This window comes from Solanum lycopersicum, chromosome 1 (assembly GCF_036512215.1).
Source record: "Solanum lycopersicum chromosome 1, SLM_r2.1".
NCBI lineage: Eukaryota > Viridiplantae > Streptophyta > Magnoliopsida > Solanales > Solanaceae > Solanum > Solanum lycopersicum.
In genome coordinates, this window is record NC_090800.1 from 89,304,153 (window position 1) to 89,328,685 (window position 24,533).

General features: G+C 31.4%; 2 protein-coding genes and 1 long non-coding RNA gene across 10 annotated transcripts; 1 reads left to right on the top strand and 2 right to left on the bottom strand.

The window, feature by feature from the left end:
* Window positions 1–2,429: 2,429 nt before the first annotated feature.
* Window positions 2,430–4,746, bottom strand: LOC101250932 (uncharacterized). Its single transcript, XR_182386.5, has 2 exons — window positions 4,479–4,746; window positions 2,430–2,866 (listed from the first exon to the last, which is right to left on the bottom strand). It is a non-coding gene; the product is annotated as an uncharacterized lncRNA (long non-coding RNA).
* A 7,333-nt stretch (window positions 4,747–12,079) lies between these two features.
* SERK3B (somatic embryogenesis receptor kinase 3B) lies at window positions 12,080–20,054 on the top strand. The gene is made up of 11 exons (NM_001246942.1): window positions 12,080–12,176; window positions 12,588–12,720; window positions 12,809–12,880; window positions 14,635–14,778; window positions 15,687–15,758; window positions 15,852–15,923; window positions 16,015–16,088; window positions 16,859–16,993; window positions 17,085–17,426; window positions 17,951–18,345; window positions 19,737–20,054. Exons 1-11 carry the CDS (start codon window positions 12,080–12,082, stop codon window positions 20,052–20,054), a joined length of 1,854 nt encoding a protein of 617 aa, NP_001233871.1.
* A 914-nt stretch (window positions 20,055–20,968) lies between these two features.
* Window positions 20,969–23,499, bottom strand: LOC101253432 (F-box/kelch-repeat protein At1g22040). Of its 8 annotated transcripts, none has more exons than XM_010316781.4 (3): window positions 23,183–23,388; window positions 22,955–23,031; window positions 20,969–22,699 (listed from the first exon to the last, which is right to left on the bottom strand). In XM_010316781.4, the coding sequence occupies exon 3, from the start codon at window positions 22,569–22,571 to the stop codon at window positions 21,144–21,146; it is 1,428 nt and encodes a 475-aa protein (XP_010315083.1). In that variant the 5' UTR covers window positions 22,572–22,699; window positions 22,955–23,031; window positions 23,183–23,388; the 3' UTR covers window positions 20,969–21,143. The 8 variants fall into 8 exon arrangements, with proteins under 8 accessions (XP_010315083.1, XP_069149037.1, XP_069149039.1 ...); XM_069292936.1 differs by having other exon boundaries at window positions 20,969–22,722; window positions 23,183–23,340; XM_069292938.1 differs by having other exon boundaries at window positions 23,164–23,212.
* Window positions 23,500–24,533: the final 1,034 nt, after the last annotated feature.

A 24,533-nucleotide genomic window follows, 5' to 3' on the forward strand; every position in this document is an offset into this window, starting at 1 on the left:
TATTAAATTCAATGACTTGAAAAATATAATGGAGAAATAATTACAATTAATGATAAGGATAAATTTGAACTAAATATAAATTTATTCATTTATTTCATAAAGTGAAAAAATATTATTGAATGAAATAAAATAGTATAATCGATAACTATTATTAGATGAAAAAAATATATTCATTACTTAGATAAAATCGAATTATCCTCCTATGTATACTAGTCAATAATGGACAATAGATATTATTAGATAGAGGAAATATAAATTGGCTTCCTTCACACTTCTTGTTTATCAATTTTTTTTTTCTTGGCAAGATTACGGGCAGGTGTTTAAATATTTGATTTCGATATTTTTAAAGCTTAATTTTAATAATTAAAAATTAAAAATAAATATTAAACTAACGAATTATGATGTAATACAACTTATATAATATTATTATTATCCAACATGGTAAGAAGACATCTGAAATGACCATGGCTACCACAAATAAAAAGCCTGACACAAGATTTCTAAATATGACCTTCTGGTATTTTATTTGGTATTTTTAAAATTCTGTAATTAAAAATAAATATTAGATATCAAAATTTGATTTATACGATAAATCAAGTTTTTATCTAATAAGATCTTATTCAATTCAATGATGCAATTTTTCATAATTTAGGCCCCCTCTAAAAAATATAATTTTATATTAAAAAAAAATCTCGAATTTAAATATACAAAATTCTAAACTAATTCCAACATTTACTTCTCAAACAGAAAATATTTTTATCTAAAAAAAAAAAAAAATCTTTTGAGGAAAAAAGGAAAAGTAAAGGGCTATTTTTAACATTGAGAAACAAAACGTCATTATATGAAAGCTGTCTTACCTGACTTTCTCATACTCATTGAAGTCTCTCATTTTATTTTATTTTTTAAAAAATATTAATTATAGAAATCATTCCTAGGTTCAAGCATACTCGATATCTTTAATTAAGAATAATCAAATTCTAAAATTATTCATTGCAACTCAATTTTTACTTTTGTCTAAATCAAATCTTGCAGGAGTATTGTATTAAAAATTATTGCTCACGATATGATTCTCTTATCAATTACGTCCATTTTTCTAAGTGCATATTGATTGCAGTATATAGCACCACACAAAAAGTGGGATCCAACATATATAGTTTATTTTTTCACTTTGTATTAGCATTCAAAATATCTCTCATACATTGATTCATTTAAATTAAACTTATTTGCCTAGTCATATTAATATTTTAAAAAATAAAAATATATACGCTCTAGAATATATACCGGAATATCTTTGCTTTATTTGATCATATTGTACAATATATGAAATGATTAATGAAATTATTTTGAACATTAAGATATGAATAAATATCTTTTTTGATTGCCCTTATGAGTTGGAATAACACACGAATTAAAAGCAATACACACACAACATATCAACTAACTTTTGTTACTAATATTTAATTTATACTCTTAACTAATTAATTTATTAGCATGATCATGTGATATTGTCTTTGTTATTAATTATTATACGTACGTTTTTAAATTGTTATTAATCAATATTTAAAAATATAAAATATTAGTAAATACAAGTAAGAGGGGCAAGTGCAACATATAATTGTTAATACATTATGATTACGATGATACAATAATATCGAGTTAATCTATTCTTCAATTCAATGAATTTATCTAGTGAAGTTATTTTTTTATTTTATAATAACAAAATTGTTCAACTAATACTTAATTACACATGAATTTATACCTATACAATGTCCATCGAAAATTCAACCTTTTATTTTAAATCACTATGAACTGATAATGAATTAATACAAGAAACGTTAAATACGTACAAGCAAAAAGGTACAACAATTGTTACTTAAAAATGCATTTGTGATAAGGATAACCAAAATATTACACTCAACATTATTCATTTAGTTTCTTAATTATATGATTAAAATATTATTTAATCAAGGTAGGCAAATACTAATACATCATTGGCATCTGGCGTTATGCATATACTCGTGTCACATTCTTTTGGCGGAAATTAATCAGGTTCTTAATTATATTGCTGAAAGTGATTAGTTTGTTCTATATGTACTTTAAAAATTGCGTAAAGTCATTATCAGATTAATGACAATGAGAATTTGCTTAATCAATTAGTCATTTATAAAGTGACCCTTTAAATCCTTAACTAATCACCTCACCGACAACGTTCAAAAATGTTATTGGAAGTTTTCTATGAAGTGTAAAATAAATATAAAAACAAATCTGGCAGATGGTTTTTGTCTATTGAATTTTAATTAAATTTTTTGAAAGAAGACCAGATTCGGAGAATAGTTCAATAGCATCACGGACCAAATGGATAACAAAAATAATCATTTTTATGGTGACGCGCGGTATCTTAAAAATACGGATAAAATAATTACAAAAAATTAAAAAATATTAATTTGATTTAATTAACTTTGGATTACAAATTACAAACTCAATTTACAACTATCAGTAGAGTGCATAGTTTACACAACCACCTTTTAGGAAGGGTTATGTTTCAACCAAGTATCGAATGTAATACTTATAAGGAGCAGTTGAGTTATTTGGATAGTATTTATTATTTAAGATAAAATATTAGTTAATTAGAACTTGATCGAAATTGAAATAAATCAGTACGGTACACCGGTATCAAACCTCGATAATGTGCCGTTCTATGTCCCGATTTAGAATATTCCTTTTCATCCCGTAGACAATCGAACTGAAACGAACCACGACAATAGCAAAATCGATATCGATACATCCCATTCTGTTGCCTGGCCTTAGCGGGATTCAGTGACGAAGACATAATTTTATTATAATATATATAATAAAATAATATTATCTGAAATAATATCAAATAAATATTAAGACTATATGTTTACCTCAAAAGAGAGAAAATTTTAATATTTTGTAGGAAAAAAAATTATACATTCGATCGATGAGAATTATATAATGAATACTTTTATTCTTTAGATAAATTGAAGAATTAATAAAAGGATAAGGAACATATCGTATGGTCCTCGAGTAAAATGTCACATTGGTTGGTTACCTAGAGACAAATTTTGTCAGTGCATATGAGAAACTATAGCATGACATTTATAGACTTTAAATAGATAATAGAAAATAACACATATATTTCACTTCGAAAAAAGTGAAATACACTGTATATACGATAGTAACAAAGAGATATCTTTATTAAAATCTGATTAAATTTAGATTTATATCGTGTTAGAAAAACATGTAAATGTTAACTTTTGAAGGAAATATATTTTATCTCTTGATACAACTTAGACATGTTTATGAATAATATATATTGATTAAATTGACAAAGTGAGATGTCTAACTATAGAACAAATAACAAATAGTCACAGATATACCTCTAATGTTATGGAACAAACACTATTGAGTAGTTTTCAGTGGAGAATTATGAACCTGGTGAACAATCAACTTTTGGGAAGAATTTATATATGATTTATTCTTTCAAACTTAATTATATTCCAAATTGAAATAAAAAAATAATATAAAGATCTTTAAGTGAAAAAATTAGTGCAAGAATAAACATCTGATGATTTTGTCACATGGGAGGTAGTCCCAATAAAAAAGCTAATAGAGAAAAATCTTATGTTAAAAGAAAAAAGTTGCAAGTTTATCCACTAACCTTTTCTTTTGAATAATATTGCAGACCATAATATTAGAAGAAAAAAAACTACTACATTACTTTAATCTTCATAGAGTTTTCAATGCATGGTTTGGATCACGTGAACTTGATTGGCTTATTAAAGTTCGATTGAATTTAAATTTATATATTATAAGGTAATATTTTTAAAAATGTTTTTATTTATATATTTATCTCAAAATTTTCGATACCAAACTTAGGTAGGCCCAATATATTTAAAGTAACTTGATGGGCAGTGTATATTCTCAAACTCAATGGCCTATTCAGAAGAACCAATCATAAATCCTCAAATGGCTTCTTCACTGAAATTTCTGACCAAATTGACCCCACACACCATGCTTTTCTATTTCCTTTTTCTTTTGGAATAGTACATTTTTAGCTCAAATTAACCTTAATTATTTTTAGATGAAATGATTATTAATGATGAATGACTGTTCTAATTTGTGAGTGATATTTATTTATTCAAAAGTAAAAATAAAGTGTGGTTCACATCAATTCATTCCAAAAAAAACTGTAATAACCTGGCTTGATTCTAATCTAACTCATAATTAGAGATTTTAAAAGAAATAAATTGCAAAAGGAAACTCTAGAATCGGATAAATTGATGACAGTTTCATTAAAAACAATATATAATTAGGAGAAGGCCATATTAAACAGTTAGATATTTAATACTATTATTTAAAGCTTTTAAAGTCTAAAACATATTAGCTCATACAAAGAGTGAAAATAATTGACTAGGTAATTAGAGCAGTTGAATAAAACATGAAGATTTTCATACCTTTTGACCAAAATTTCTTCTTTTTTTTTTTCCTCCAACTAATTAATTACCTATATATAAGAAATTGTGAAGTATAAATACATTCTTTCTCCCCATTTTATCTTAGGGTGAAAGGGGGTAGGAGTTGGTTGGATGGGTGGTTAGCCAATCAATTTCATCATTATATATTTTTTGCTCTATGATCACTTGCTTCAAATGGATGATTTTACCAAATAATTATGGAGCCTTTATGGACAAGAGTCTATTTTACATATGATTTCTCCAGCTCAATTACTTTTGCTCAAATTTCGTATATATATATATTAATTTTTTTTTTGTAAAAATGCAGCTAACGTTATAAAGCTATTTGAGAATACTGTATAGCACATAAAATTTTTAATTGTGAATCTGCGTCTGATCTTAGTCTAAGAGCCTGTTGAATGGGCTTTTAAACTGATCAAACCGACTTAAAAATTAATTTTTTGTTTTATTAAATTGTTTGACAATCATCAAAGTTACTTATTTTATGTTCAAAACAACTTATTTTAAGCCAAAAGTTAAAAACTAGGTGTGGAGTGTTTTTTAAACTTAAAAGCCTTTTTATGTTGACTAAGTATATTACTTGTTTGCCCTTAATTATTATTATTATTATTATTATTGTTGTTGTTGTTGTTATTATTATTGTTATTATTATCTACAATAAGTTGCACATACAAAATTAACTTAAATAATAAATTTATATTTTTCTTATAAATAATATATGATGATAAAGAAATATGTGAATGATAGGAAATGTTATTACTTATGAATGTAAAATATAAATGAATTCTGTTTTAATTTTAAAGCATAGAAACTTTAAGTCAATCAACTTTTTATCATGTTAACAACTTTAAGGGTATTTCAGATATTTTGACTAAAAAAAGTGTTTATCAGCACTTACATGTCAAACACATCAACAATTTTTTTTCAACTGCTGCACTTTTATCCAATTGCACAACTACTTATTTTTAAAATAAATTTCAGAATAATTTTAAATTTAATTTTTTTTTTTTAAAATCAATCCAAACGTACCCTAACTCCGTGTTCAATGTATGTTCTCATAAAACTAAATATAAAGAAATGGACCACTTTGGGGACAAGAAAAGTAGACTTGAGAAAAGCTTATATGGCCCATAATTAAGGCCCAAAATTTCATGCAGGGACCCATCAGTGATCATTAAAAAATTTCATCAAGTGGATAATATGGAAAAGCAAGTATAGTGGTTATGTCTAGAGAAACAATTATTTGTGAGAGAGTGACAGTGATATTTTAAGTTTATTATTGCTTCAATCTTATCCAAAGAGGGTCCTCCATTTGCAATGATTTTAACTTGGGATGAGAGCAAACTTTTGTACTGCAAGTTTCTAAAACATCAGACTTTATCTAATGAATTTAATCGAAATAGTCGTCCATCAAGATAATAGTAAAAAGAAAAAAAAAAGAGCATTAGGAAACAAAAGGGGAAAAATACACTACACTGCGTATTCGCCCATCAAAATAATAGCTGGAAAAAAAATAATGAAGAAATAAAAAAATATATTTCACCTTTTAATCACCCATCAAAATAATATATTTCTTTCGCTTAAATATGACAAACAAATGGGGGAAGTAAAAGGAAAAACTACATTGCATAGTCTTCCACCAAAATAAGACCCAACAAATGTATGTTATTGTATATATACATAAAATATACATATTTAATTTTTGATAAAATTTATATAATCATCTTAATATAAAGAGTAAATTACATTTATCTCTTTTTTCTTTAATTACAGTAATCTCTTAAAGTTTTTACCTTCCAGATATAACTAAAGAGTATCTCGGACACATTATAACATAAATCAAATACAGAATATATAACTCGTATATATTTATAAAACAAATCGAATACATAATATGTAGCTCGGATATATTAAATACTGGCTCGGATACATTAAATACATTAGACAAAAATAATATATTTTAAAGGTTTTTAAAAATATCAGTAATTTTTTATCAACAAATATAATTATTTTGATCGATTGGACGGTATTTTCCCTTTCCCAAATAAAAGGGGTCTTTTATTGGGCCGGAAAAAGAAAAGGTAGGTGGGTCTGTGTAAAAAGTTTAGATAGTTATAAATTGGGCCTATATTTGCTGATTGTTGGGCTGGTAAGGATGTGGGCTACTTCTAAAAATTTAATGGGCTTAGATATGCAGGTCACATCATACTTGTCTTTTCCAACACTGCCAAACAGACGCAACTCACAAAGTCATAAATCAACTGCGTAGACCCTATAATGGAGAAGGTGCAGTTGAATTTAGTCTCAATAAACACTATAATGGTTTTTACTTTATTTTTAATTATTATACCTAATATACATACAGTATAAATTAACCATCATTAATTACAATAGATATTGAGAAAATTGTATATAATAGCAAATCAATAACCTAAAATAAATAGAGTAGCTAGGATTTGATTTAATTGTGCTCCATAGCAAACGTTAGCCAAAATTTGTCAGACGTCTCTCTCCCAAAAATCTCGCTCGCCGCTCTCCCTCCTCGCCTCTCTCGCTTTATACACAGAAGTGTATAAATTCTATTTCTATTTTGCATAAAGCGAGAGAAAATTGTATATACACATGTAAAAACATATATCTTCGTGTTATACACTTAATTATACAATTTACAAACATTTTACTTCAATTCAATTGTAGACAAATGAAAATTTTATACAAATATAGCAGAGAAAAAGGCCAACGAATTAAACAATTGCTAATTATACAATTGCAGTGAAATATAATTTTCTCTAACTTTATACAACATAAGTGTATATATTGTGTTTCTGTTTTGTATAAAGCGAGAGAAAAACATATATCTTCGCGCTATACACTTATAATTATGCAATATACATATATTTTAATTCAATTCGATTCAATTGTATGCAAAGCAAATTTTATAAAAATATTGCAGCGAAATAGGCAGCGAAATATACCATCGTGCATTATACAATTGCAGCAAAATAGGCCAGCGAATTATACAATTTAGGCCAGCGAATTATATAATTGTATATGTATAGCGAATTATACAGTTTTATGTTTGCTATAGAGCGCAATTATACAAACTTTGCCATAGCATACAAATATGAATATTTTGTTTTCTATATGTGAAAGTTGCCCATAGATATTTACGTAGCACATGTAAATTAACATTTTCCCCATCATAGTTAATGATTAATTAAACTTTAGTAAATGCTAATAATATCGTTGGGGGAGACATATATAATTACACGTTTATTGAGTGGTTGTATAATATATGAACATTCAAAATAATTACGATTCTTTGAATATGTTTAATTTGTATACCTAATAGCCAGACGAACATCATCATGCACGTGCACTACTTGCTTAAAGTGAAACGCCAGAGATAAAAGAAAAAACAATAATGTTTTAGGACCTAATCATCAAATTAACTTTATGCATTATGAATATAATGTAGCGGATGAAGCTGATTTTTTATTAATTAGATATTTCGGGTTGAAAGTTTGTGTATGAATTTTTTTTTAATATGAAGTGCTTCCATCCGAGTGAGGTTTTATATGATACAAATTTGAATTAGTTAGATTTCTGTGTAGATGATCAAACAAATAATAATTAACTTTATTCGTATGGACAAATAATAAATGGTGGAATTCACCGTTACTTTAACTACTCCTTTCCCTGATTAATCTTTTTATTTAATCTGTTCTAATTAGTATAACTATTTTTCTTAATTCCCTTGTTAATACTTTAAATTATCTAATTAATGTCTAAGGAGAATAAGTAACTTTGTGTTCACTTTACCTTTTTTTAATATCGTTCTTTTTTGTTAAACTCAACTTTCTTTTAGTTCAAACCATATGAGACACCTAAAATTGGAACTTGTCCTACAAAAAGAATTATAAAATATGCTAATTAAGTTGGAGTAATAATTAATTAATATGAATTTTGTCCTACCAAAATAAATATAACTAATTGATATGGACCGAATATAATTGCGGTTGTTATTCAAATTTGAATTTTCACATCACATGTTAGAGTTAAATTAAGTAGGTGATTGGTCATGTCACATTTGACCTAAAGCTAGAATTTGAAGTTTTAATTTGTCTCTTTGGAGACATTTGATAAAAATAGAATGATATACAAAAATAAGGTATGATCCTTGAAATTAGTGTTTATTTATGAAATTTGAACAAAAACTTCAGTTTTAAATTTAAATTTCAGTTTTTTCTGTTTCTTTTTTTTTTAACAGTAAATTTAAAGTTGACGCATATGTTTATATTTTAAAACTAATAATTCTAAATTTTACGAAAAAAAGAAGACTTATGCTCAATGTGAAGGAATTATATGTAACCACATGAGAGGCTTATTACAAAATAACTATTTACTACTATTGTTAATTTATTATAACATATAACTATAAAAGTTTATTTATAAATAAAAATGCGGAGATGTGTGATTTATTAATACGATTCCTTGAGACATTATCTTGTTTATGAACCATGATATGTTCAGATTGTAAAAATGTGGAAATTAGAAAAGTTTTAATAATTCTCATAAATTATGAAATTCTAATGTTTATGATAAAAGTTTTATATATGTAAAAAAAAAAATCAATATCAAAACATGACTTAAAATCACAACCAAACTAGCATTTATGGCGTACCATATAAATTAATTTATCTTATCATTCATTTTTTAACGGATTATTACTATTTATGCTCAATTTAATTTAATACATCCATTTAACACTCTTGATTTACTCGCATTATAAGAATAATGTTTAGACCTTCAAAATTGTCCAATTTGTAAGCCTCCAATTTTGACTTTTATATATATTTAACATTAGAAACATGTTGATTTAACAAAGTTGTTAATGTGTTGAAACAGTGACCATTACTCTAACACAAAGGGTCTTTGGAAAATGGCTTATCATCAAGCTTTATTGAATAGTCACATTTTATGTATCAATGTAAATACCCTTTTCTACAACATAATTATTTTAGCACTCAACTTTATGAAGCATTTGTTCTTCAAAGTCTTCACAAAATAAAAACCATAGAGAAACACACATGCCTAACTTCCCCTCCTTTTATAAAGGAAACTATAAAATGATTTGTCCCCTAATTTTGGCTTTGCTTACTTTTAATACAAATCTAAATAAGATCTATAAATAACAAAATAAAAATAACAACCAATTTTTAGATATGGATTGTGACAAGGAATATATAATTAGGAGATAATTTTAATCCAAATATACATATAATTAAGTAATGGACACATGAGTTAACAATTGATTCCCTTTCGCAATGAATAATAATATGAAAAAATAGATAAGAACAAAATTAACTCAAAGACGCTCTTATTATTATCTTCTATCTCAAATATTCTTTAACGTTTAAAAATATTCAAATATGCTCCCCCCATTTTGGACAGATTGTAGCGAATACAATTATTTAAAGTATTTAGATAAATTTCAAAAATCAAAACATATCTAAATATATTTCTAAGCAATAAAAAAAAGTTTGAATATGCACCTCGCATCAACGATAATATAAGTTATAAATGAAAAACTTTTTTAAAAAACAACTTTAAATTAAAAACACTATTTATTATGTTGATAAAAGTCTCATATCGGCGATTAATGAGATGAGTGAACTCCTTATAAGGCTTGAGCAATCCTCCTCCCTTCGAACTAATTTTTGAGGTATGAGTTAGGCCTAAGACCTAATGTAACATATTATAAAACGGAAACGTAATTAAAAAAAAAGGCACTAGAGTTGATATGGATTGTGAGTTGGAAAAAATGAGTAGGGTAATTTTTCCACAAATGAAAACAAATACATTAAAAAATTAGTTTGAAATAAGGGGAAAGTATGAGTCACAAGAACAAAGCTGCTTTCCAAATACTATTCATCCACTATTGTTTTGGCCCTACACATTGGGCGTGCGTCTTTGACTCTAACATCCCCTTTTAACCTATATATACATATCAACCACAAGATTATAGTAAAAAAAATCATTAATTTATTTCCTAATCAATAATTTTTCCCACAAAACCTTTTTCTAACTTCAACATCAATAACAATAATAACATATTTGCATAATCATATAAGTGAAATTTGAGGAGAGTAAGCATATATAAAATTGCAGATTTTATTTCTATTTTGAAATATGAAATTCTTTTTTGATAAGATGTATACGATATCTCTAATTAAGTAAAACAAAAATTATACGTAAAATGAATTGACACATAAGTTAAATACATGATAAGTAGCAAGTAATAAAGATTGACTTTATTTGTAAGAAGTAACGAAAATAATAAAAATATCTAGTATAATATATTATAAATTAAATATAGAGAAGGTAGGATGTACAGTAATTTTATTTGTATCTTTATAAAATAGAGATATTATTTTCAATAGATTTCAATTAAAAAGAAATGTTTCTAAAGCAAGATTAATATGACAATAAAATACCATGTAGTAATACACATAAAAGAATAAAAGACTACAGAACTGCTAAGTAACTCCTACCTCTACCTCTCGTATAACTCATGTTACAACTTGCTTCTTACAAAATACCACGTTCCTCTTCTTCAAATGTACGAATTATTTCAATCTCAGTTCAGTTACCTTTTCACCGTGGAGGTCACTCTCACTATGTTCAATATGCTATATTCATCTTCTAAACGTGAAGATTTTATTGTCTGATCAACTCTCCCTCTATATAACAATATTAATTTAATTATCACTTTATAAAATATACTTTTAAACCTCAACTGACATATTCATATTCTTATTTTATGTACTCTAAAAGCAACTTCCATTTCATCATATATGATCATTTATCTCTCCCATTTTTAAAAATTACTAACCCAAATTTCTTGGAAGAATTGACTTTGCTACAATACTAATTAAATAAATGAGTAGGGGTGAGAGTTCTACATATTATATTTTTTTCTCCCTATGTAAAATAAGAAACTAACTTCCTATTAAGTGAGTCTCAAAGTCTAAATAATTTAAAATAGTTTTCAAATAGAAAAAAACATGTCATTAGTTCCGAGTGGGTCAAAATTTAGCAACTGAAATAAAGAAATGCATAAAAATGTTAACCGAAACAGCACTAATTTTATTTTATTTCGTAAGTAGAATAGACAACTGCGAAAGCACAACCTTTGACCAAACATCTCTCTCTCCTCCTCTGTAACGACGACTACTACCATTCTTCACCTTAAACCGTCCAATTTTACTCTTCATTCCATAAGTTTCAACTGTAACAAAATCCACTATTACAGTTTCAATCTCCTCTGATTTATCTGCCATTTTTTTTCAATTCTCCAAGAAAATTCAAGAAAATCGTTTCTTGATCCCTTTTGCTGTTGTGTTATACTGTTTTCTGCTACTTTTGGTATTTCAGATTTGAAGACATCCATTTTCTTGGATTGGGGTTTTGATTATTTTTTTTTGACTTATTGGAGATGTGGAGTTAGTATGTGAAGATTGTAATGAGTAAAATCTAGGTTTTTAGCAAGTGGGGTTGTGGTGAAGAGATTAGGTGGGATGATGGATCAATGGGTCTTGGGGATCTTGGGGTCTGCTTCAGTTTTTCTTTGCTTAATTGGGCTGTTGCTGGTTCCTGTATATGGTAACACTGAAGGTCTGTTCTTGAACTTTACATTTTTAGTTTGGTTGCTTTCAATTAAGTTAAAAGATGTGGACTCTTTCTGTTCCTAATTTGCTTGAATCATGGTTTGTTTAACAATTGAACTTAAACTCTACATTCATTGCATTAAACAGTTGAACTGTAGTTAACTAATACTATTAGGAGCTTAATTTTGCTAATCATTGTCTGTTTGGGCTGTTGGGGGATGGTGGCAGAAAAAAAATCAGTTTGAGTATAACTAATGCCAGGAAAGTAGCTATTTAATATTCTAACCAATAAAGTGGTAATTTTAGTTAAGAAACAGCTTTAAGAAAGTGCTGAACTATTACTGATTACAGTATTCGTTTACTAAGGAGGTGCGAGGACAAGATAATTACTGATTGTTAATCACTTCATGTAAGACAGGTGATGCGTTGAATGCGCTGAAGACAACCTTGGCTGATCCTAACAATGTTTTACAGAGTTGGGATCCGACCCTTGTCAATCCTTGTACTTGGTTTCATGTGACCTGCAACAGTGAGAATAGCGTAACTAGAGTGTAAGCTACTGAAAACCTAGGTATCTCCCTGATGTTTCATGCTACGGGGTTCATTTACCAATTTTAGCTCCATTTGTCTTACATGCAGTGATCTTGGAAATGCAAATTTGTCGGGTCAACTCGTTCCCCAGCTTGGTCAACTCTCGAATTTGCAATACTTGTAAGTTACCTTTTGTGATAATTGAACTGGTTTTTTGTTTCCTTAACTTTTAGTTTTATTTGTAATTTGTCGCTATACGAATGTCATATATGTATCTGCATACCTATGTTTAGTCACTAATGTTTGTGTACCTTGAGTTGTTTGTGGTTGGATAAGGTCAAAATAATCCTAAATAGGTGTCAAGAAAATTAAAGTTAGTGCATAGCTGTTATTAGGACCCAGCAAATCTATTCACAGATCATGAATGACTCTCACTCAAGGACTGGAAATATGAAATTGAAAGAGTTCATTTCTTCATTCAATTTTCACCAGCAGCTTTTAATTATATTAAATCCTGACAATCCTTATGTTCTATTCTTCTGGTTGAAAAATTATGATATGTTAAGTAGCATTTCCTATTATGTTATACTGATGCTTTTTGTGCATTGAGTGGGTACGATAAGATACATCGTCATTTATTGAACTCGTCAGTGAACTTCGGTTTCTCCGCGGACATGATACCAAACCCCAAATTAATCAAAAATGTTCATCTTGTTTTTCTAGAGGTATAACGTTTCTAGTGGATATACATACATATTCCCTTAATGAGATGATGTACTTCGCCTATTAATATGTCCGAATCTACATGGTACTTCCTCCTTGGCAAAGTTTGCAACATTCAAGAATTGAGTTACTGCACTGATAGTCCCAGTTTCCATATATTTTTACTATTTAGTCCAAGCACTGGGAAGGAGTGGATTTATTTGACAGGAGACAGACGTTCTATTTGTCATGTTCCATTTATGCACTATTAGGCTATGTGTTTCTGGTATTAGTATTTTACATTTTTTCCAAATTCTCATGCCAATGAACCATTTCTTTAATTATTTTTTTTGAATGATGGTTGTGTCCATGTTAGCTTGTGTGCACCTCGACTATTCCATTGGATACTTGATATCTCCCACCAACACACGAGCCGTTTAACTCTGTCTACCAGGGTTTAGGCAAATAGCAGATGGAAAGAATTTACCTAATGTATTTTGCCATCACGTGATTTGAACCTGAGTCATTTCTTTAACTTTTTTGGGCATAATTTCTGTGAGTTAATTCATAAGAGCTGTGGTGTCATTGTGCTTTGAACTTCACAGTTGTTAAATTAATTTTAATTTCTTGTGCACTTTTGAATTGGTGGGCCAATGAGAGTGGATCATAAAAAACTCTCTGCTTCTGTTTAAACTGATCTTAACAAATACATATGCTGGTGATTCCTTTGAACATAAAATACTTGAAACCTTCTACATATAGTTTCATTTCTTGCTTTCTAATTTGAGAGTTGATTATACTACTCTCAAATTAGTTCAGCGACTTCTACGTTTCGTACATCATGCTGATAATCATATCTATAGATTGGAAAAGCAGTATTATGTGGAATAGCTTAGAAGTTGTATGGGTCCTTTCAAATTGCAATAAGATTTGACTCGAATTATTTTTGTTTGAGGTAGCAAGATGAGTGAGTGAAGATGTTGTAAGCAGTAATGAAATACTATTTTCATGGACAGAATCCCTCTCCCGCAGATTTTCCCATTGACAATTTAAACACATTTTGAACCTCCTTTTCTTTTCTCTCAAAAGGTGTAGCTTGTGGATGCACTTATTAATTTTTTATGTGGTACATAGCTATGTGATGACTATTGTATAGCCCTTTATTTTTACAGATTGTGTGGTCTGTAAGTTTTAGAACTGATTTGCTTACGACCTCTTTTTCCTAATTGCAGGGAACTTTATAGTAATAATATAAGCGGAAGAATTCCTTATGAACTGGGGAATTTGACGAATTTGGTGAGCTTGGATCTTTACCTGAACAAGTTAGTTGGTCCAATCCCCGACACTTTGGGCAAGCTTCAGAAACTACGTTTCCTGTATGGGCTACACATCCTTCTTCCTCTTCTATATGTTTTTTTTTTCTTTTGCTTGGCCGAGTAATTTCTTAAGCCATGAGCTTTTATTTCTGAAGATTTTCCTTAGTCAAGAAATGCTACTTTTTATTTTAGATCATGTTAGTGGCTCTGTACTCTGTAGTACTATTTCTCTTGTTTAGTTATTTGGATAATAGGGATAGACTTTGCTCCTTATTGGCCAAGTGACAGACATGAAGATAAAAAAAATTCAAACACGTGGAGTATTATTACCAATGAGACAGCATCATAATTTTCTCTGTGGCTTAAATTATTCATAAAGAGAGAGAGAGGAAGAGGAGGCGGAAGAAGAAAAACCTGAAGCAGCTCATAGAAGTAGCCAAAGTTGATGTCTTAGGGTGTCCAAAGTGCAGGACATGCATGTCTGAAAATTCAAACAATATACTGAAAGTTAGACATAGACATGCTCCTTGTGTGTCCAACATCAGTACTTGACAATGAAATTCGTCCATCATACTTGGCAGTCATTGTTCCTGATTCCCTTATATAGGTTGGCAAAAGGCTAGGTGGATTTGAGTGGTTGCTGCTCTCTATAAAGGCTCATCGGCGTGCTGTTCAACAGGATAAAAAATTTACATGCTATTCTTGTTATTATCCTAAACTCTGAAAGCTAGATACTTGTGAAGATCGTATATACAAACATAAATCTTAACCTCCTGATAGTGTCAGGAAGCTTTCTTGCATATTGAGCATGAAATTTTTTGCATCTTCTAATTCTAGTATTTCTTCTTCATTAGTCAGTATTTACTACAAGGTACACATGGGCTGATGAACTAGTCGAGTTGTCTGTTTAAGCTTGATCAAACTTTTTTCTTCGTATTGTTAATATTTTATTATTTGCTAAATTGAAGGAGGCTTAACAATAACAGTTTGACTGGACAAATTCCGGTGCTTTTAACCACAGTCACTTCACTTCAAGTGCTGTAAGTATAAAGCTGCACTTTTTTATCATGTGCTTTTTTCGCCCTCAGTATTTTCTAATTCTTAGGTACTAATGTTCATTCTTCGCAATGCAGTGATTTGTCAAACAATAAATTAACAGGACCTGTTCCAGTCAATGGTTCCTTCTCGCTTTTTACTCCTATCAGGTCTGTGAAAGCACTAAGTTTATATTTAAGTTCTGTCACTGGAATCGTGAATAAGGAAATTCTCACATCTGAATGTCTGTCTATATTTCAGTTTTGCGAATAATCCATTGGAAACTCCTCCAGTTTCTCCACCTCCACCTATTACTCCAACACCCACTTCTCCAGGTTTGTTAAAATAATTTATGTTTTATGGGTTAAGACACTGCAAACCCCCCCCCCCCCCCCCCCCAAAAAAAAAAAAAAGCTTGACTGCTTTAGGCGAAGAGACTAAACCCTGACAAGATCTTTCTTTTACAAGCTATTGATTTGCACATTATAATGACTTCTAGTAGTGTATGTGATATAAATTTACAGGTGATTTTGGGGTTATCTAATGTTTGATAGGTTTGAATAAATAGATTAGACGTACAAGTGATATTGAAGAGTGGATAGAAGTGTCCTACATCAGAAAATGCAACTGTATGCATTGAATATCGTGACTATAAAAGGACCCAAACTTCAGAATTTATTGTCATGCGTTCTCTCAATTCTTTTCCCATAGGTCTTATTTCTCACATGGTATCAAAGCTTTGGTGAGAAATTAGTTTCAGTGTATTTACCAGCAACATGCGGGAGAAAAATCTCCGTGCTGTGCAATTCTCATTGACCATGGATGCTGTCAAAATGTACCTTGCCATCTCTGAGTACTGTACATAAATCAACACCACCAAAAGCCGAATAACAAACAAGTACCGGACTGTTATAAATAAACTGAAGGATCTTTACCCTGCATCTTTTCTATTTTGTAGCACTTTAGCTTTACAACATATTCCTCAGTGTGAGTGTAAATGGTGAAACTATCATATCCCTTTCTCAAATTTTTTTGAACTACCTGTGTTACGTTTTTGTCGTCCGTCAAAAAAAGGGAATTAAAACTTAAATTTGGAAATTCCTAGGTGTGGGAAACAGTGCAACCGGGGCGATCGCTGGCGGTGTTGCTGCAGGGGCTGCTCTTCTGTTTGCAGCTCCTGCGATTTTGCTTGCTTGGTGGCGTCGAAGGAAACCGGAAGACCACTTCTTTGATGTTCCAGGTGGGAAGCCTCAATCAAACATCTGAATTAGTTTTTGTTTTCAAATTTAATTTTAATTTAATGAGTTCTTGCAATTTTACATTCTTTGCAGCTGAGGAGGATCCAGAAGTTCATCTTGGACAACTCAAGAGGTTCTCCTTGCGCGAATTACAAGTTGCAACTGACAATTTTAGCAACAAAAATATACTCGGAAGAGGAGGATTTGGCAAGGTTTACAAGGGCAGGCTGGCTGATGGCTCTTTAGTTGCTGTTAAAAGATTAAAAGAGGAGCGTACTCAAGGCGGAGAGTTACAGTTTCAGACAGAAGTTGAAATGATTAGTATGGCCGTGCATCGAAATCTACTTCGTTTATGGGGCTTTTGCATGACAGCAACTGAACGGTTGCTTGTTTATCCATATATGGCAAATGGAAGTGTTGCTTCACGCTTGAGAGGTATCTCTTAGTCATGGATTTTCCATCCTTATTTTTCTTTGCTCCATTGAGTCGAAATACATCAGATCAAGCACTTGAAAAAACTGAAAAATGATAACGCTTTTTTTTTTCAACTTTTAAGTTATGGTCTGGTAATATAAGTAATTTGGAGAAGTTACTGCAGATGTGTACATCATTGTGTAAACTTGGCATAATTGGATATTATCGTGGTTGTATTAGGAGTTAGTTTGTTATAGTTTAGAATATTCAATCCCCTAGTAAGAAGTTGTTCTTCTTTGTGATTTTACCCGTGGTCTATCAAGCAATTTCAAAAGCGTTGCTATCCTTGATGTCCTACCAAATATTAAGATTTCCATTCAAGTTTTTTGTTCTGAATTCATAATGTCAGATATGGGAAGTAATCTTCATTTATGTATGAACCACAATATATCAATTAATTAAATTCCATTCAAGCTAAAATGGGAACTTGCACTAGTTAACTTGACATCTTGAACTTGTCCTTATGGTGATTTTTTTTCTTGTAGAGCGGCCAGAATCAGATCCACCACTTGGCTGGCCTATAAGGAAGTGTATAGCACTTGGATCTGCAAGAGGCCTTGCTTATTTGCATGATCATTGCGACCCTAAGATCATCCACCGTGATGTCAAAGCTGCAAATATATTGTTGGATGAGGAGTATGAAGCAGTTGTTGGGGATTTTGGGTTAGCCAAACTCATGGACTACAAGGATACTCATGTTACTACTGCTGTACGTGGTACAATTGGGCATATCGCCCCCGAGTATTTATCCACCGGTAAATCTTCAGAGAAAACTGATGTGTTTGGCTATGGAGTTATGCTTCTAGAGCTCATAACTGGGCAAAGGGCATTTGATCTTGCTCGACTTGCAAATGATGATGATGTCATGTTGCTAGATTGGGTAAGGATTTACTAACCTACATGCTCTAGTTGTTCTACTTTCTAGCTTCTTTTTTTTTCTCTTTTCTTTATAAGTTGAACCTTTATACTCGTTACAATTGCTTGTTTTTGTCGTGCAACTGACTTCAAACATGGAAGTGAGCACGGGTGAGAGGATCCCACTTTCCTGCATGCATCTATCTCCCTATAAGCAGAACACTGTCATTGCTGCACTCAACATGGTGAAAAAGCTGATTTGTAGACCCACCACTACAAATTAGGACTGGCAAATAAGACATTGTCATGTCCCTTCTCTTCTCCTGCCTTTTCCTCTAATATTCCCAATCCCTTTCCTGTTCTGTTATCCCTTCCTTACCCCTGTACTTTACCCACATCCCATATTCTCGTTTTATATCCTCTTCCATCGATGAGAAATCTTCGTTTTATATTACACACAGTCATAGCTCTCTTTGTTCTTTACTCAAGTATCAGGGCTGTAGTTCTGTTTAAAGTAAAATGTTTTATATTGACCCCCTGTCATATTTGATACTACATCATACAGAACATTCATATTTCCAATATAATTTGATTCCTGGGACTTGTATTTGTGCACATTCTTCGTGTAATCTTTTTGTTTCTTTTTCTAGAACTTACTTAACTATCTTGCGAAAACAGTTGTTGCATTAGCTGTATTGTCAGGGTGGATCACTTTCATTATCGTCTAGTAGCAGATTGTTCTGGAATTGCTTTTTAGTGTTAATTCTTTTTTCCCTTTGGTTAGCAAAAGCACCATATTGCTATATCAGAAGATTTAGATACTTCTTCCATGCCAAATTGACTGTGGCCTTCCGTGCAGATAAAACTATCTCTTTTTTCCCCTTTGTATGGAATTGCTAATCTATTTCTCTGTATTTGCGTCGGAGAGTAGGCGAGATAGCGGATACGCTTTTCCTGAGGGGACTTCTTAGGGAGGATCCTCTAGAAAGGGAACCCACCCTTTAGGTCTTGGGAGTGCAGAAGATGGTCAACTCTTTCATTATGGTTGAAGTAAATTGAAGGTATCGAAAATTGCAAGACAAGTGACTATCCGATCATGGAAAGTAAATAAAGTGACTATCTGAACTCGGAAATTCAATATGTTCAAATATGAGCACAGAGAATCGTGCTCTCTGATTTTCTGTCTTTTCAGTCTCCCTATAGGGCTGCTTATAAAAAATCTCCTCGTAGGGCTGCTTATAAAAAATCTCAACAACTTGTATGGTGAATGCTTTCTTACTTTAATGATGAAATTAATTATTTGTTGACATGATGAGGGAAGTCTGCATACACTGATTTCTTTTTAAGAAATGGCAGTCATGTGAAAAAAATGGGTATGTACCTTATCTGACCTCAAAACTTGTGTTAAAATTTCAGGTCAAGGGACTTCTAAAGGACGAGAAGTATGAAACATTAGTAGATGCAGATCTTCAGGGTAATTATAATGAAGAAGAGGTGAAACAGCTTATTCAGGTAGCTCTACTCTGCACACAGAGCTCTCCTATGGAACGTCCAAAGATGTCGGAAGTGGTCAGAATGCTTGAAGGTGATGGCCTTGCCGAGAGGTGGGAAGAATGGCAGAAGGAAGAGATGTTCCGCCAAGACTTCAACCATGCTCACCATCCTCACACTGATTGGATTATTGCAGATTCCACTTATAATCTACGACCCGATGAGTTATCAGGGCCAAGATGATCTTTCAGCTATTCTTCCAGCAGCACATATAGGACTCTTTCAAGGGAAATCCTTTGTATTTGTAATAGCCAATTTTCATCTTTGTGCATATTTATTTTCCTTCTTTTTCATACTCTCTTTTTCTTTTTAAGATTATATTGTATGTCAGGAATTTTGATGACATCTGAATGTCTATAGTTTACTCTGGGTCAATTAAAGGATTGAATGTGGAAGTTAATCCACAGCAAGAATGGGCGTGGAAGCACAAATGTAATATTTCTTTATGGATGCATCAGATAGTAATTGTTTGTTCGGCAAATAAACACGTTACTCTAGTCACCTGGTGAGTTGTGTGTTTCAAAGAAAAGGTCTTGGTGAATGTCAGGTAAGGGGGAGTAAAACTTGCAATGGTTCAGATATCTCATATGCAGAAAACATCAGAGTTCAACAAACCATCTGTGTATCATTAAGGCAAATAGAACAATGATATCAATATATCAATCATTACAAATAATTCTACATATATAGTTCATAAAACAGTCTTGAGTGTGCAATGCAACCACAATCACAATATTCTGCACCACATATTTCTTTCCTTTGTGTTAATTCACAGTTAGATTCCATTCCTGCAAAAAAGAAAAAAAAACACTATGGAATATATGCATCAGCTGTATGGTGGTTGCGGAATTACCTCTACGATCTTTCCTCAGCAAAGTGGTTATGCCATCTTCCAAGTAACTCACAAGTCACAACGAACAGATGATTGACAAAAACAGTAATTCATTCGCCATAGCTTCCAATCGTAAATTTAAGTTTTTTGTTTTTCTAATCCGCAGATTATAAAACAAGTACCTAATGATCAACTTTGTTGACCACAAACATGTACTAATCTATTGCCTCTTTTATCAGACATGCACAAAAATCTCACAACATACTTTATCCAAATTTATAATATATGTAATATAAATGTTTGGAGGTTGCAATATTAACAGTGTTGCTATTTCCTCAAGACTCAAGCTTGAAGTAAAAAACTAACTAGTTGTATTAACTGAGGGGAAAAACAGAAAGGCAATATCAAAACAAGGGGAATAGCAACCTTGTGTGACATAACTATACATCAAGGATTTGGCAGCTAACCAGCTCTGCAGATCCACCGCTTCTCAAAGCAACAACTCTCCACATATTTGCTTCAGATCCTAAAACCGGCTCTGGAACTTCGTGTAGGTTTTTTTGTAAAGAGTTTGCTGAGGTTGATGGAGAAGGAGCTGAATGATTTTGCTTATCAGCCTGCATGACCATGATATTGTGATTTGCATCTTTAGTGATCACATGGAGCTTTCCAAGAAAACCAGCAAGAAGATAAGGAGACTCTGAATTGTCATTAATAGGTATATCTCCTTCAATCACCTTCCAGGTGTCATTTTGATGATCATAAACTTTTATTCTAGCACTATCTAGCGTACTAGAGGGATCCAGTGCATACAACTCTCCTTCAACAGTGACACTCAACTTTGTTCCTGCCTGCCTAGCAGGCCAGCCATCTCCCATGCCAAGTGGCATTTCAATCCATGCATTTGTTTCGGGATCGTAAACCTCTCCTCCAACATCAACAAAAAAAGGCCAGCAATACAAACTTTGAGGAACATATAGTTTACCGCGATAAGATGTCATCCCTGTAGCTATAGGCTTGAGTAGATCAGCTAGAAAAGCAGTGGGTAGCATCTGAGCTTTTGAAAACGGCATGCTTGGGACTTCAGACCAGATACCAGTATGAGGATTAAATACTTCTGCAGATTGAAGGGGAGTAAGTCCCCCACGATCCCGAGTAACACCTCCTACTACATAAAGCTTTCCATTCAAGACACCTGTCTTGCAATAAGCTCTTGCAGTAGACATAGGACTTACTTCATTCCAAGCATTTACAATGGGGTCATATCGCCAGACAGATCTCATGGCTGCAGCTCTGAAGAATCCCCCAAGGGCATAGAGGCATCCATCGACAGCTCCAATAGCACAACCACAAAATGGAACTTGATCCAGAGCACTTTTCCTTCCAAGCCAACCCCTTATGGCATCAGCAATTCTCATACTTGAACCTGCCATGTTCCATGCCCGAAGTCCAGATAAACCACTTCTAGGTTCATCATTGACCGCAATTGCCGGCATTGGTGGCAACTTTTGCCATCTCATGGAGATCGGATCAAAAGCATACCACAAAAACTTATCACCTTCAGTCTTTGTCAAAAGATAGAGCCACTCTTCGGTTGTTCCAAGTTCTTTTCTACACCTATAAAGTTCTGGACTCATAATAGCAGCTTTCCAGCTCGCCGAAACTAATTTTGCATTTAAGTGGTGTGTTCTAGGAAGTCTGGCGAGGATTTGAATAGATATTTCATCAGGCAGGCTTGGAATTAATCGTGGGCTATGCTCCCAGAAGCTATCTGATGTCCTTTGTCTCTTGCATGATGCACTTTGGGAGCCCTCAATAAGATCCCCCACATTAGAGTTGTGGTTACTCCGACTCAATATGCCACCCATTAGTCTTTCCCCTATTATGCTGCAACCTTGATAATCTGCACCTACCAATTCAGTGCATGCCTTCTGCTAAAATGCCCCAAACCCATAAAATCCAGCTAGCCACACATCAATTCAGTGCGTACCTCCAACTAAAAACCGCAAAACCATTCAGCTAATATCATAAAGGGGAAAAAGAAAAGAGGAAAAAGATCAACTGAGACTAAATTCAAAACTAGGCCAACTGAAAAGTAATTAATCGGAATAACAAGCTCTTAAGGAAACGATCTCCTAATCACAGGTTACAACTTACAATACATAAAAGTACATGAATTGCAAGAAATTTAAATTTCAAGATGAAACAACACAAATCTTCACTGATAACACAGAAAAACGGGGGAACTTACTAGTATAACATATACTCATCAATTCATCAACAAATTCCTCCAGATTTTCACAGTTACCCAACAAACAAAAAAGGTACCTAAACAAGTAAAAACCTCAAAATTGAATATTTCACAATAGAATCCCCAAAAGCCCCATAACACCCAAATTGAAAAGGGGTTTAAGGATCCTATCCATACATCAAAACCCACAAAGGAAATCTGAAAATTACCATAAGTAAGAACAGTTACCTATTCAAAGATGAAGAATAAGTTAAAAGGCGAAAACTCATCATTAGGGCTTTGCCGATGAGCTTTGAAGGAGTGGTGGGGTGGGGTGGGGTGGGGTAGGGTTACAAGACTAAAGGGTCCCGAAGTGAAAAAAGTCTCAAAATTGTTACCTTTTCTGTGTTCTACAGCCATTGCTTCATTGGCTCTGTAATAGAGACAACGCTTGTGGTAGTGCTGTGAGCCTGTGACACTAATAACACTAATGAAAAACAAAAAATTATTATCATATGATGTTTTCCTTTTTTCCACCGCGGTTCCGTTTGAATCCGAATAATTTTAATTTTACTAATGGGTACGAGGAATACAAATAAATAGTAATAGTATAAAATTTTTATTTTTAAATTATTATCACGTTTGAAATAATTTATTTGAATATTTATATAATAATGATCTGATAAGTAATCTCAAAATATTTTAATTTGCTCTTTTACCAAGGCTGTTTCATATATTAAGTAAAAAAATTATATATTCCTAGAATACATGAAGATAGAATTGAAAAAAAACTCTGTACGAAAAAGACTCTGTGCGTAGATTTTTAATTTGTCACGCATTTAAATTAACGTCAAAATATCATTTGCAATTTGGTTCTTGGAAGAAACTTTACGTTTTCTTTTTTTATTAGCTGTTTATTGTAGAACTTTGCATTATATTTAAGAAAAGAATCCTTAAAGCTTTAAAGTTTCACTATTAATATATATAAAAATATAAACAAAGAAGTATAACAAAATCGAGTAAAAAACAAAATATGGATTAGTAGTTCGTCATTCGTTAGAATAATGTAATGAAAACGACATACTTTTATTATTACTTTAATATAACATAAAAATTACGATAATATTAATAATCAAGGTATCTGATTTAATTTAGATATACTTCGACTAGTTAACAGATACATGTATCAACTTTCACCATCAATATAGATCAAATAGGTCCATTTAACAAGACAAAACAAATAAGAAGAAATCACCTAATATTTACTTTATATTAAATGTGGCATTTTGCTCACAAACTTTTTTCTTAATCTTTAAAAATGATTTTTTTTAAAAAATAAAACAAACAAATTAACGAAAAAAATTCTGGTAAATAATGTATTTTGCACCTCTAAAAGCAAGGCAAATAATTATATATCATTCATTGCTTACAAATTATTTGTAAAGAAGCATAAATTTTCTGAGTAAACTACCGATATCACCTATATATAGAGCTAACACAAATAAAAAATTTTTAAGAAAAGGCTTAATCATAGATTTGCCTTTTTGTTAAAGGAAAAAGGATAAATAATATTCCTCTTCCATATATTTTATAACTTTGA